This window comes from Thunnus albacares, chromosome 6 (genome assembly GCF_914725855.1).
Source record: "Thunnus albacares chromosome 6, fThuAlb1.1, whole genome shotgun sequence".
NCBI classification, from domain to species: Eukaryota; Metazoa; Chordata; class Actinopteri; order Scombriformes; family Scombridae; genus Thunnus; species Thunnus albacares.
The window spans coordinates 8,973,176-8,989,045 of NC_058111.1; the positions used below are offsets into that span (position 1 = coordinate 8,973,176).

Genomic DNA, 15,870 nt, shown 5'->3' on the forward strand with positions numbered 1-15,870 from the left:
TCTCTTATTTGTATAATTTCCTCCTGAAATAATCACATCAAATACGTTCCTTGTGAATGAGCCAAATTGAATTTGAAAGGAAACTCTGACAATTTTCTTACGAAAGCCGTATCTTCAGTTTTCATGCATTTACATGCTCTGCCAGAGACACAGGAGGCAGCAGGAGGAGGGGAGGAAAGGGAGTCGCCCTGCGGGGAATGCCAACAAAAGGACCAACACTGGAGTAGCACTATCAGGACGGTCATGATAGTGACACATTCACTAATGATCAAGTCTTAGCTGGCGGTGCAGGAGATAAGTAGATCTGAGTGATATCACTGGCAGCAGAGCAATACCGTTCAGCTCCCAAGGGCTTGGCTCCACATATGATCACTCTGTAATTACAAACCCTCCATTCTGCTTCACCTTTACAGGTGACACCCTTGTCTTTAGTCATCTGTTAAAAGCCCGCTGGTTTCCTTCCAATTTGCCCGTGTAATGATGCTCACATAGAGGCAGATTCAGACTACAACACTAGAGTGTAGAGACTGTAATAAGATTCATGCATTTCATAAAAAAATCAATACTTTTTGTTTCAGATGTTGGATACTAGAACAGCTCAGACACAGGCAGAGAAAAAAAAAAATTTGATTCCATTTTCACTTTTGAATGGATTTAGATTACTTTGTCTTTGCGACAATTTATTTAAAATAAAAGCCACAACACAAAGCAGACAAATGATGGTGGTCAGTGTTTGCATTATCTTTGGAGCTATTCACTGAAGATTGGTGTTTTCATTATGTTGGCGAGTCTATAAAGCCTGAGAATAACTCATATTTAATCATTTCGATTCATCCACACCATCTCCCGCTAGAGACATCAACTCATGAGCCAGCTAAAGCAAAAGCTGGAATATGTGATTAAAAAGCCCTGGGTTCAGTCATAGTATGGCTCTAAATCACACCAAGGAAAAACTTTCTGTAATATTTTGGCGTTACTGTAACTAGAGCCAGGTCGCTGTTGCCATGGGGACCCATAAGTAAGCAAGCCTATGGGCGAGGACCTGGATGTAGTTGGCTTGTCAGGCCTGGGAGAACAACACCGGGGGGGGCCTCAGACTAGTCCAGGCCCAGAATTAGTGCAGAGAGCAAAGTCACTCAGCTGGATCAAAGAGTACCTTTGTTCCCATGCTCCCTTTTGGAAAGAAGCAGAACTCTCAGCTCTCGCTTTTCATTTCAGTTTCAGTGATATTTTGTTTCTGTCTAACCACAAAGAGCATTTACAAGAAAATAAGGGAATACAGTAAAGAGAATATGTGACTAATGGTAATAAAGTGCATGAAAGTGGCGGATGAAGAGGCGGAGCGGGCATAAAGGGCAGATTGTCTTGCTAATGTTCTATGCTCTTATAACAGGTGAGGAAAGAGATAAGGTATCAGTGCCGATATCATTATCCCCACCTACTGTACAGCTATTTGTAAACTTCATCTGACCCGACTTGTCAAAGCAAGTTCCTTAGATTCAGACTCCTCTGCTTTTTTTATTAGCAATTTATGTCTTACAACAACTGTTCTGCAGGGCATTTTATAATAACTTCCAAACCTCAGACAGCTCCTTACAGCTCTTCCACCAAACAGTTTTACACAACAATCCTATATATGGCAATCAGCTCTTGCTGATCTTCATAAACACATACAAATATGGGTAGAGCATGTCTTCTGTGCTGTTTATAGTCTCCTCGAGGTCTCTGTGAGATGAAGCTCACTTTGTGCATTCCAGAGACCTTGTGTTATGCTTTCACAGGGCTGCATTTTGGACGGAGTCTCTCAAAATACATCCGTCCACTCAGTCGCACAGTGAGCATCCCATCTCCGGGCCTCTTATTCCAGAGCACTTTCACAGCCTGTGTCTGCTGGCGAGATAGGGCAAATGTCTGACTTCAAGCTCTTTTTTGCTGAGTTTTGTTTATGTCTTGCTGTTGCCGCTGAATTTTTTTTTTTTTTTTTTTTTCGGGTTCACAGGATGGTCAGTCAACAAGGAGCTGCTTAACTGTTGAGGCTTGACTATCTGCTCGTGGAGAGTAAAAATAGACTTTGGGAGATGAAGAGACTATCAGCAGAACGGTGGTGTTTTGTTTCTTGAATCTACAGGCAACTTGTAGCTTAACTTGTTTATCTTGAGCTACAGACCACTGACCGCTACAGGACTCTGGGGATTTCTCCAAATGTTGTGCTGACCCTCCCACTCTCCCCGTCTGTGCTTTAGCTCTGCAACCCCATGCTGCTGTGGAAACCAGATCCTATAATGGGAAGAGCCCACCCAACTGCTGCTGACCAGCTGGAATGAGAGTCTGGGAAGTAAAGCAAAGCTGGAATCACACTGCGTCGCCTTCCACCCAAACACTAAACCCTCCCCGGTCTCCGCAACTACAGCCATGGGCCACAAAATGGAGATTACTGTTCAGCTTGTGTCAGCCTTATAAAAACTGAAGCATGCACACTTTTTTTTTTTTTTTCCTGAGACATAATTTCATGCGGCACAATTACAAGGTTGTCAGTTTATGATAATGACGGAAGTGACATTTTGCTTATTACTATGCCAAGGTGCCTTTGATGGTGTGCAAGGCTTCAAAAAAAAGCCCACAATGCACATTTGACTCTTTCAAATGAAGTGTTATTTGTATTGATCACTAAACACACAAACACTCATTCTCTCAAGGGTCTTGCCGCATCTAATTTATATAATGTGAATTCATAACGGAAAAATCCTTGCCACTGTTAGCATTCACAAACACACAAGCTAAATATAGATTTTGGCCCACTGCTGTAAAAGACAACACAAGGAATGCTGTGAAAAGTACTCAATTCAAACACTTTCTCTTGTGCAACACATGCAAGCATGCCTCTCAAATAAAACTTGTGGCAGTGCTGAGAATGGAGAAGTCGGGGCTGGGTGGAGTGGGGGTGGGGGGGGGGGGGTGGGGAGCAGGGGGCAACAGAATATATTTACCTCAAATTCCCAGCATTCCTTAAGGCAGACAGGAAAAGCAGGCCCTGGCCTCGGCACACGCGACATTAATACACTAAACCACTTCCAGACTCAAAGGAACGCAGTGAGATACAAGAACAAGAAACAGCTTTAATGCATGCTAATGTCACCAAGTCATTAACAGACTGTGGTGTCTCATGACAGACAAATGGATGTGCACAGGTGACGCCCGTCCTCCTCTGATCTGATCTTCAGCTGTCTTTTACGCCACCTTCACCTGCCCCTTCTGTCTAACAGCTTGGCTTCATGTGTCTGAGTGACCCACTGAGGGACAAGGTTTCTCTTCTCTTCCAGAGCTGCACACTGACCCTGATCTAATTCAGGGTATAATTAACTGTAGTGTTAAAGGCACAGCGCCTGTGAGACTGTAAAACAGGGCATGAATACTGAGCAAACTACTTTATCCCACAGGACTCAAATCCATTCCATCCAATCCATACTTATTCATTTATTCAGCCGACTCATGGCCTCTGACTCCCTATGAGATGTATAACGGGTCAAACGTGGGCTTTCCATCTTCTTCATACCTAATTAGACATAACATGTGGTGACGTTCTGGAAAACAGTTTTTTTTTTTACTCTTGTTTTCTCTTTGTGTTTCTGCTCAAAAAGTAGGGTTTACCTGCCACAGAAACAAGGACTCAAACAAGGCTCAAACCGCATGAAAAGGGGTTTATTCTTGTATTCCTACCTGTGAACTATTGCTTACTGTAAGTACAGGCTGGGGCAGCGACATCAGACATGCCCTCCGCAATGTGTGTCACCGGTGATACAGAGAAGCGGAGCCTCCACCATCTGTTAAGCATCTGTCTACGCGGTGATTCATCCATTCACACATATACAACGCTTTAGGTGTCATTGGCAAAGACGTGATATGTCTTCACAATTACTTTTCTGTCTGCTTCTCCGTCTCTCTTAAACCAGAGGAGAATGTCCTGGGTAATAATCTTAGAAAACAAACAGTTTTCAAAGAAATTAGGTCCCAGGATTCTGGGGTGCGACTAACGATTACTTTCATTATCAATGACACTGTCAATTACGTTTTGAATTGATTAATTTTCCCAGAGTCCAAAGTGATGTCTTCAAATTGTTTGTCCAACCAACTGTTCAAAGCTCAAATATATTCAATTTACTATGATATTAATAGCAGCAAATCCTCATATTTGAGAAGATAGAACCAGACAATGTTTGTCATTTTTGCTAGCTAGATTACTTCAATTACCAAAACCATCAACTAATCAATTCATTGACTAATATTTGGACTTGGCACCACCAAAATGGTCAGGCAAACTGTCAGACTTTCCTGCTCTCTTTTTTTTTTTGGCTACATTAATGCCAGACACGACTGCAGACACACCAGACACGTTTTCTGGAACAGTTCTGTTCCGAGTGACAAAAACAACCCGATATGCAGCACGCCTGCTACTATGGCAGTGAAAACAATGACTTAACAGAGGAACAGACTGAAATAACCCTTCTGTCTGTCCTTTGGTTCCCCAGACTTCCTGTTTGACAAAACTAAATCCCTGTTGATGCTGGGCTTTCCGCCCTGTTTCTCTCTGTTTCTGTCTCACTCTCTTTTTTTCTTCCGTTCTCTCTTTCTGTCTTTCTGGCTGAGTCCAGGTCCACTCTTCGGGTCACTGGGTGCTGGCCCAATCTATTCTTTTTCAGCTCGCATCAGACAGCAATGTGCACAGCCAGTAAGAGAAGGAGAAGGGGAGCGAGCGAAAGAGATGGAGAAGGAGAGGGGAAGGACACAGAGGGGTGGGTAGAAAGCAGAACTGGGGGAAAGGTGAAACAAGCCTGAAATAGAGAGTTAAAGACTGAGAGCACTGCAAATAATACTGTAGTAACCTGAAAGGAGAGGGGCAGAATAGGAGGTGTGAGTTCATCCTGAGAAAGAGTGAAGGGTGAAGGAGAAAGATAAACCAGAGTGTTGGAGAAAATAGACTGCCTATGGCGCACAAGCTATGTTTCGCTGCTCTTTGACTCCAAACACCCTTGTGGTGGTGTTGGTGGGGGTTCGAGGGAACTGTATGATGAGCAAAAATAGCTGCCAGGCTGAATGAGCACATTACAGTGTTGCAAGAGTGGCCTGCACTTTAGGTGATCAATCAATCCAGCGGGAAAGACGTCCACTTTATAACCATCAGCGGCCGGAAACGTAAGCAATGAAGAGCAAGATAACGTTCTAAAAACCATTACACGAGGTTCTTGTCTGTAGTGAAATGGACTGGCTTTCTCCACTCAAACATATGGGCCAGTGCTATCTCATTAGTCTTACGCAATGCCTACATGGCAGATCGGACAGCGTAGTCCATCATCATCACATCAGACTGGCAGGCCTACAAGGAGGAAGGAATACAGATAGGTTTTTTGGAAGTAAAAGGATAACATGGTGCGTCGGGACATATTTACCCATCGCCCGGAAATGTCTTGTGATCCGACACCATTAAACAATGACTGTCAAGAAACACTGCTCCAGACAGAATACTCCCCCTGAAAGATGAGCTCTTCATCCCAGAGCCTTCCTCATATGGATGTGATTTAATTTTGTTGTACCTCTTGAAAATGAGTGCTGGTGGTGAGAGGGGAGTGGAAGCACACATTCTGGGACTGGGTGGGATCCAGCTGGCAAGAACTTACAAAGCCGACACAAGGACAAAGCTCCTAGCTGTGCTGGTATGGCTCTCAAACAGGACAACACACTCCTGTGCCAAATAGCCCTTGGCAACATTATGGAAGCCACAATGGCAGCCCCATCTGTAAATTATTTCCATGTCTTTAAATTTATCACTTTGACACACACTTTCAGCTACAGAGGTAGAGCAGACAGATGTGGTAAATTGAATTTCATCTGGCATGAACAACACATGACCGAGATATTGTATTTCAAGTTGGCTGCTACAGGTTATATCTGGGGAAATAACAGCAAGTGGTACGCTTAAAACAGAGGCAATCTTGATTGAAATAAACCTATAGTTGAACGTATTTCATGTGTGTATTCTCTCTGTGGCTTCATATTGTTCATTTACTGACATTCCACACTAGTGTGGGCAAACAACATGTTGGCAGAGAGTTGTAAACAGCCAATCAACCAGAAAACGAAATGGAGAAGCTGTCCCAGAAGGCAACACAGCCAATTATTTGATATTTCAGATCAACTGCGGCTTGAGCGGAGGCTGTTGTGGGAAGTATTCAACCAGCTCAGCCAACAAGCCTGTGCACACTGCGGAGGCTGGAACCAGTGCATCGCATTGTTTCCCCTCACAAGCGTGTCCTTTTGTTAAGAAAGAAACAGTTAAGTCTAATTTTAGGACTTTCTTGTTCTACTCACTTTTCTCATTTCACCTATTCTACTAAAACCAAAAGCTTTGCAACTGGTCAAAAGATAAATGTTTGTCAAATTAATTACAAGTTTGTCATGTCATTCTGAAAAAATCTCACACGGGAGCTTCAGAAAGTAGAAATGCCGGCGAAAACCCACATTTTTCTGATCTCATTTCATCAAAGAACTGTCAGAACCCAGGGGTAATATTTAATGTAATAGACATTAAATGTCTCTAATCAATAATAAATGCTCTTAGCCTGTCCCACAGTCATGGCAATGAATTTTCCTCCAAAAAACTGCAAAGAGATCTCGGTGCCTCTCCCAAGAATGACAGACAAAATTAGAATCTATAGATTCCCTGCTGACCACAACCTTCCCATATGGCAGTAAAATATGCTGCGTTGAGCTGTTTCAAACTTTTTTTTTTTACATCCCTTGGGGAAGCTATACCTCATAGGTCCGCAGCTCCCCCTGAACGGTTCGTGTCCTACATACCATCCCAACAAACTCATCGAAAAAGGCCAAGTACAACCAGTCATCATATTGTTATTTCACCTTCAGTTTCAAGGATACAGCAGTTCAACACATTCTCAATAAAATACACCCTATATCTATATCATTTTTACCAAGAGTTAAAATAATTTAAATCCAGCTGATGTTCTCCGCAGGTCAGGACGATATTTTAAAAGATATTTCAGGCATGTTTTGGAACAATGCTTTATCGCTGCCTCTCCTAATATGATTAGTGGTGTTATGTTAGCTTCAAATGCTGCAAATCAAGCTGTGGGACGTTTGTTTTTTGGATCACACCAGTTATATTTGATTGGTTGTCTTAAAAAGGTAACTGGTTGTAGTTGATATTAACATAAATTGGGTGGACATTTACTATTAATGTTAAAAAGAGTTTAAAAAAATCAGCAAACTTCACAGCCTACTATTCTCTGTTCTTTGGCCTAAACAATGCTGTGTTGGATTTGGTTATTCAAAAACAACCCCCTGGCTTGAAATATTTCAGCTTTCATTCTACAGCAAAGAGGTATTTCTGAAATTCAGATGCTCTTTTGTTGATGCTATACTGTAGAAACACATCCCATTGTCTCTTCTTATTTAGCAAACAACAGCACTAATTAGTCCTTTGTTATCTTTGGAAATGGAGCGCCAAGGATTGTATCAGGTGTGAGAAAAATTAGATCACACCACTCTGGTTTTGTTTTGCGGCCAGTGTTTGAATTATTTTGAGATTTTCGTTTAAACTATAGCTGGGCTTGGAAGCTGGCTACACCACAAGCCTATTAATCCCTTAAAGCCAGTCGCACACTCCATGAATTAGACTGTCTCAGACGAGTTTTTGAGATCTGAGACAAAATCTTGATGTCGGAGCCAAGTCAGAGCACAGCGCCATCGTGGAAATCTGTTTGGTGTGATCGGGTCAGAGAGGCAGTCTGAGCCAGGGATTGAGCCGTTTCAGACATCTGCAGATTTCAAACATGTTTGAAGTTTTTCACTGCAGATTCTGCAGCGCTTTGTAGTGTTCGAGTAAGATATAAGGCCGATTAAGAGAACAATAAGCAGCAAAGCCAATGAAAGAAAATCAAGTAAAAAAAGAAAGTAGTAGTGAAGTCTTACTTCAACAATAAAATACATGTAACAAGGATATTAAACAATGCACATTCTAGGTATAGCTATTTTAACAGGCCTTTACAATCTACTTCTGGCTCCCTGCAGCACAACCCTGCATTTCCCAACCACTCTCTTTTCCAAATCTGACTGTATTTGTCTCTTTTTCAGCATAAGTTCAGACAAACTCCTTTGATCTGGCCTTCTTTCTCAAACTCCACCAGCACCACAGGCATGTGATGTGGTCACATTTTAATTTCCATTAAAAAAAAAAAAAACAAAACAGAAATATTGAAAGGAGCATATCAGTGTGAAAAAAAAAGCCCATTAGAAACTGACTCGGTGAGGCCCCTGGATCCCATTGCTATCCCTAACATTTAATTGGTGCAGACCAGTCATCCCATCACAGGGCCCGTCAAACTGTCACTCATCATGAGGCAATCAAAGAGCAAACTGTCAAAACAAGACTACTTGTCAGGTGCAGAGAGGAAAGAGAAAAAAAAAATAAAAGAGGACATAAAAGCATATATTAACAGCAGCTTATCATGCCATGGGGGAAATATAGCATATGTAAAAATGTACATAAGAGTTCTTAAATCATGACTGTCGAAAAAACAAATGTTAAATAGCTTTCTTCCTGCTGTGTGCAGCTCTGCTTGGGGTACCCGAAAAGACAAGGCAAGGCTTTGCAAGGGGGGGGGGGGGGGATCAAAATCCCTAACAACCAAATCCAAGTCAAGAATCTTTTAAAGTCTGAACCTCCCGTCTGTGCCACAGTCGTTTAGAGTCTGCACCGCTGCATAACTAAACTACAGCAGAGGCAGTTGTTTAATGTAAGCAGCACAGAGATCTCAAGTCTTTGATTTATGAGCCAGAACAGTCTCATACTCTCATACTCACACTCTAGCTTTCTGGCCTGTAGAGGAAATCTGGGCCTTTGCCATTGGCAATTAACCAGCTCTGGAACAACTTGCCCACAGCGAACTGGGGAAAAAAACATCATTATAAGAGGAAAACAACAACACTAGCAACAATAATAGTTATCGTTAAAATTATTCTTTGTCAGCTAATGAGATAAACTGCTGATAAATCCTTTCAGTTTTAATCTATTTCATGGGATTGAGATAAATTGCAGGGAGATATAAACTGGATATTTTACTTGTGGCAGCCCAGAGGCCCCGGACGCTCTGGTAAGACACTCTTCATTAGTGGATAACAAAAGCAGCAGAGGAAACACAAAAGGAGGATGACACCGGCATCAGACGAAGAACCGTGAAGCTCCTTTGCATTTGGTGAATTCACATGCGATGCCTCACCGACTGTACGCCTCATTTACTCCCGCTCCCCGTTCCCGCTAATTGCTGAGATCAGATCATACGTATCTCTCAGCACACATTTCGGGTTTTCTCCCTGTGGATCTCTATTTCTCGGTGAGGTTCTCGGTTAATAAGTGAAAGCAGAATGATTCAATCATCAGGTATGCTGTCTTCTCTCTCTCTCTCTCTCAACTTCCATGCCTGCCTCGACATTGCTACACTCTTTGTAAGTAGTAGAAGACAATACGGGGAGCAGCCCACTAAGCTTCCCAATCGTGTCACTTCCAATTAGCCCTTCTGAGACATCTCTGCCCTTTGCTTCACTAGCGTTCAAGTTTAAAAAGATCTGAACGGTGCCCCTTGTATTGTACTGCGCCTTACTTTGCTTTCCCTCCATCTGAATTCAAGCGTATCTGGATTTGTGACTCTACGAAAGAGAGAAATCGTAAGAAAGACAGACAGAGATTTTTTAATCCTATAACCAAAAATAGCAGCTTGCTATAATGCTATATGTATGGGGTTGCTGTGAGCTTAAAAGGAGCTCTCCTTACATAAAAGTGCACATTTCTGAATAAACCAGCAAGCCTTCACCTTAATCATCCTCCATATTATACATCATTAATACTGATGTTTCTAAGTAGCTAAGCCTTTTAGAACTAGGACATGGTGCGTTGTGGTGGTCCTCTGAAGATTTATCCTTCCGAAAAACCTGGCAGCTCTGTCAAATCTGCCTGCAACCTGCTTTTCTGTCACATCACTTTTTAAAGCAAAACTGAAGTGGTGGGGATTGTAAATAGCAGAGTGGTGAGCCACAGTATGTGAGCAAACGTTTTGGAGTTAATGAGAGGGCTCAAGCACCGCAGCTTCTTAAACTAGGGCAGAAAAACTTGCAGCTTCCATGGAAGACTTCCCTCAGACCTCACATCCCGGGAGAATACATGTGCAAAACCAACAGTACACACAAACAAAAGCCGGTGCCGTGCAGAGCCGTGTCCGTTTACCGTAATGAAACAAACAAACAAAAAAAAAAAGGCGCTTTCACGGCCGGAGCTTAAACCCGGACGGGACTCTATTTTTTGCAAAGACAAAACGTGCAGAGAGAAAGGGCGTGGGTTTCTTTTCAACTTGAAGGGGCGCACTCTGGATCAAACCCAGAGCAGAAAATCACACTGACATATTTTGGGCATGCTTCTGGCCTAAATGAACCTCAATTTTCCATCATTTCATCTGTTTACCTAAAAACAAAAGGCATAAATTTATGCCAGAAGTCTGCAGCACATAAGAGAGAGAGAGGGAGGGAGTAAGGAAAATGATTGGTCAGAGTAAGATACAGAAAGGTATTATGAAACTCAGCTCTACCATGATGGTTTTTCTTTATTAATTTATACGTTCTACAATATTTACAAAATGTGAGCCCAATCCAAGTGTTCTTAAATGAGAAGGGCTCCGTTTTTTTTAAATGTTTGACCAATGAATTTCACAAAATGTGTACAAAAAAAACGAATTATCACAATATTCTATAAAATATGAATCTATTGCAGAACCGCTACCTGCATTTTTCATCAAAATCTACACCTTTGCAGCCAACAAACTGCAGGGAGGTTCATGTGACATCTACTACTCTGGAGAGTATTATGGAGAATTTTCAAACATTCTTCAAATATTCCAAAAAAAAAGTTCAAGACAGCAATGTGTAGAATAAGTTTTAAACTGCAGTTATGAAAAACGTAAACCGATCCACCGTCATAAAGTGAGTAACGTGACCAACATCTCACTGGGAGACTATTCATTTCCTGTGGAGCCGAGTATCTGAGGAAACAACAGCTTTTCTGGCCCAACAGTGGGTTTGTTGGCCAAGAAAAGTTGGCCAGAGGTAAAATTTTCATGGTTAACAAGATTTCTATGCCTCCTTGTTTCCTTACTAATGTGATTTTGTTTCATGAACAAAAGTTCTGTTGGGCAAGTGCAAATCAAATTTGATGAGAAGGTAATTACAGCCATTAAACCCCCCTCACTTCTCTATAAACACCTATAACTTTATAGTCATAGAGAAGGTGTAGTTTTCCCCCTTGTGTTTCAGTGCAAAACAAAGCACTGAAAAATATGCAACGTGACTCTTCAAAACATGATCTTCATATGCATTCAGAGCTTCTGTACTGCACACAGTTGGTCAGAACAGAGCGACTCTCTGACCACACTGTGAACGCAGGGTCAGTGTTGGTTACAGGCACACGCGCACACACACACACACACCTCAGAAACATAAACTTACCACCAACAAACTGGATGCCTCCAGCCACACGGCCGATTGTACGTGAGATGAGGTCAGAGATGCAGCAGCCCATGAGTGCTGTGAGCGCCACCAGAAGGAGGAGGCCACATCCCACGCCCGTCACTACTGTGCAGATCCTCCACTCCAGACTCGGGATGCCGTGGAACGAGGCGTAGCGCCCACACTGCTCCAGCATCACTGTGGCCTGCCTCTCCTCATCCCGCACCGGATAGGAGCAGCGTCGAAACGTGCCAAAGGACACTGGCTTGTCCATCTGTGTCCCCAGCAGCCAGTAGGGCATGAAGAAGCCAACACAGGAGGCAGCAGCACAGAGCAGGGACAGCATGGCCCAGATAACACCCGTACATGTCAGACTAGACGCCATGGTAAACAGTCTGCGAACAGTTCACACAGTCACTGAACTAACAGCAGTTATATGAGCAGTCGCAGTGTTGTGGGAAGCCTTGCAGTGAGCATTTAACACTAGCAGTCTTCACCTTCTCAGTGACTCCAGGTCCCTGTCAGGAGAAAGAGAAACAACCAGATTTAGCAATGACAGAAAGATCATTTATGATTACAAGTTTTTGGCTTTTGGAGTGACATAAGGAAATAACAGATTGATTGATTACTCATTAACAGACCTTCAATAATAATACAGTCAAGAATGACTTCATGAGGTTTTGTGACTCATTGTTGATTAGTTAGATCCGGTTTTCTGTAAAGTCCTTTGTGGCTTAAAATGAAGCCAGTAAGTAGAGTAAATACAGCTGACCTGATTTAATAGAATAGACACAGTTATCCAATATAAATCCAATACAATAATGATTTAATTCACAGAATATTGAACACAAGCCAATAATTAATCAACTGAATAGTTTGATAAGCTGCTTATTACCCATCTTACTTAGGCATGATTCTTTAAGGTTTTTTCTATTTATTACCCAGTGGAAATGATAAGAAGTAACAAAAAAATCTTAGCTAGTGTTTCACCACATTCAGCATCTTTAGGACACAGATCAATATGCATATTAACATCCCAACAGCTTGTTATTGGAACAACAGGAAATATTGGGTATAGCTGCTGACAATGTAGCCTAGATTTATACAGAAAGCAACGGAAACCATTGTAATCATAATAAACTTTAAAATGATATTATACACACAGCCCTGCAAAAAAACAATACAGTATTTAACATATTATGGGAGTACTTTATGATGCCATACAAATATCTATTAATTACCATGAATCCAATGGAAATTGGAGATTTAGTTAACCAAACATAAAAGTCCCTGCAGGAACAGAAAGTGATTTTTTCGCTAGGGGTGACCTCAAGGAACCTGCTGTGTTATCGCAGTGCTTACACTGTCGGAATGTGAATAATGAAAAGAAAGGCAAAGAAAGGGAAAGAGGAGAAAGAAGAAGAACGCTTACATATTGGGAGACCTCTGGAATACGGTGCGCTCGGTGTACACTGAGAGGTTATTTCCATCTGCGGACTCCAGCTGTGCGGGGTCTCAAAGCAAACTTTTCTTCAGTCGAGGAAACGGGGAAAGAAATGCGTTCGAGCTAAGAATGTAAATCCAAAAGTAACTGCAGGATCCGTTCACAAATCACTTTCTCCTCATCAATACATTTTAACCGAGACGATGATCAATTATTCACTCCTGTGCGGTGCAGAAGAAACGTGCGGCGCTGACTGACTGCTCTCCTGTTTCAACATTCCTGCTCTAAGAGAGAGAGAGAGAGAGAGACGTGGAGAGAGAGAGAGAGAGAGAGAGAGAGAGAGCAAAAGAGAGAGAGAGAGCGAAAGAGAGAGGGGCGGGGAGGGGGGCGAGTCACTGAAACACTCTCGGTAGGTGACCATCAATCACACAAATCCCCACCCAGGGGCTGGACTCACCGCTACTATCATTCCCTACATGCTTCTGGTGCGTTCATGGATACCTCGTAAACTCCTATAGCTACGTTTGGAAATAATAGTCATGATTCGTGCAGCCTTAATGTTGTGTTGCTTTAGCCAAAAGTGATAAAAGTATTGGTGGTGTATAAGTGTTAGTACGCATGGCATAAGTATTAGTAGCCATATCTAAATCCCTTAATTGAGAAAATGTAATGTCAACATATTTTATAGATAGATAGATTTTTGTGTTATAGCAGCAGGTTATCCATATAAATATACTTAAATATACATATTAATACTTGAAGAGAGAAATATATATCTATAGAAAAATAAACACAACAAATAACAATAAAATAAAATAGCTCAGAACAAGAATATGAGAAAAAAACTGAAGCGTACACTATAAATATAATAAACTGTAAAATATAAACATGCTATATACATTTGACAAGTGTGCAAAGTTGTTGAAGTTTTAAAAATGCAATGAGGTGGAGCAGGAGTATAAAAATGTGCAAATTCACAATGAGCAAAGTTATTGAGGGAGCAAAACAGAGTAGAAATTGGTTGAGACAGAAACTATAAAGCTGAGAGTTCTCTCTGAGGTGTTATAGAGAGTTATTGCTCTGGGAAGGAAAGATTTCCTTTGTCGGCCCTTGTGACCGTGAAACTGAACTAGTCTGTCAGAGAAAGTGCTCCGCTGTCTGTAGCCAGTAGGTGGTGGAGAGGGTGGTCAGGATTATCCATAATGGATCACAGTTTGTTCAGTTGTCCTCCTCTCCACCACAACTTCAAAGGTGTCTGGTTTGCAGCCAATTACGGAGCCGGCTTTCTTAACGAGTTTATTAAGTCTGTCGGTGTTGCAGGCTCCAAAGCTGCAGCAACGTACAGTGCACTGGACACAACAAAGTGGTAGAGGATGTCCAACATCTTGCTGCACATGTTCAAGGATCTCAGCTTCCTCAGTCTTCTCAAACCCTTCTTATTATCTTCTTATTAGCCTCAATGTTGGTCTTAATTCAGTCTGTTGTCAATGTGAACACCCAGGTTCTTGTAGTCCTCCATATATCACACCTTACTAGTCAGTAGGTTGACTGAAATTCAAATGGATGAGTTTTTAATTTCATATCATTTTGAAATACAGGAAAGACTTTTAGAGATCAGGTCATAGCTTATAGGACTATAGTGCATGGTGACAGGATACTAATGAGTTTACTGTAGCTATCAACTGCAATGGTTCCTTGAGTCATTGTATTGTAGATCATATCATATGGATTTGGACATGTCGGGGTGTGTGCTCTGATCTAATTTGGGGTTCAAAGATGTTGTCTGTCTTGGTATTAAACATCTTCAGGCAGTGTTGGAAATAATCAGTTATCTTTGGCATTCAGAACAGAATTAAAGGAAGGTTTTTGGTAAAAAAAAAAAAAAAATAGTTGATTTAATCAGCACGATCCAATTTTTAATTATCTGAAAAAATATAACATTTATGGAGCTGAATTTACAAGAACAATGCAGTCTTGGAATTGGGTTAAGAAAATCACTGAGTTCCTGAAAAACCATAATTACACAGTACTCAAGGTATACTGTTACTTTACACTTGTGGTTGAGGCTGGTAAGTCAGAAATATTATCACCATTTTGACTCTAATTGATATCCTACTGTAAGTCACAGTATTATCAATCAAACCTTAAATGATCTAGGCCGACTTCTTTTTAATTCATATTTATTTATATAATTAACTTAATGTCAAATACTTATTTTGGCAGTTGTCTGATCAGCCAGGTCGCTGTTCTGGGATTCTTAGACTGGTAGTTTAGGTCCTTAGACTTTGCGTAATCCCATAGAGTATTCCCACTATTATCTCCATGAATAATTTATTGTTGAGTTTCCTCATAAGTGGAATATTTCCAACAGCACTTGAACGTAGCATCAACATTTTCCAGAGATATCTTGACTATGTAGATCATACTCTAGTCTCATTTATCCTTTAAAGTTAATTTGACACAGACTAGTTACCGACCCAATACACTGTAAATAAACGATTCACTTGAGCCCACCTCTCTCCCTTGTTAAATATTTGACCTGCAATCTCATTATCTTGTCACAGGACATGTAATATTCTCTACTTGAAATGACATAATGATAACTCACTCAACTTAAATGTTTGGTTTTAGATTTGCTTGAAGGAGTGAGCAACCCAGAGAATGATATGTATCTATTTGATATAATGATATATATTTGTTTTACATCATAATCATCATCATCATCATTATCATTATCATTATCATTATCATCATCATCATCATCATCATCATCATCATCATCATCGTCGGTCCTTGGTGGTCTGTTCAACAGAGCAATTTCTGCAACAGAGGTAAATCATCTCGTAGCGGAACGTTGTTTTGTT

At 41.3% G+C, this 15,870-nt stretch overlaps 1 protein-coding gene across 1 annotated transcript in view; it reads right to left on the bottom strand.

Moving 5' to 3' along the window:
* LOC122984611 (LHFPL tetraspan subfamily member 6 protein) overlaps positions 1–13,331 on the bottom strand; it is a 46,480-nt gene extending 33,149 nt beyond the window's left edge. Inside the window, exons 1-2 of the mRNA XM_044355181.1 lie at positions 12,995–13,331; positions 11,563–12,080 (exon numbers count right to left, since the gene is read on the bottom strand). Coding sequence (XP_044211116.1) covers positions 11,563–11,947 — 385 coding nt within the window. The 5' untranslated portion in view covers positions 11,948–12,080; positions 12,995–13,331. The remainder of the gene's footprint in view (positions 1–11,562; positions 12,081–12,994) is intronic.
* Positions 13,332–15,870: the final 2,539 nt, after the last annotated feature.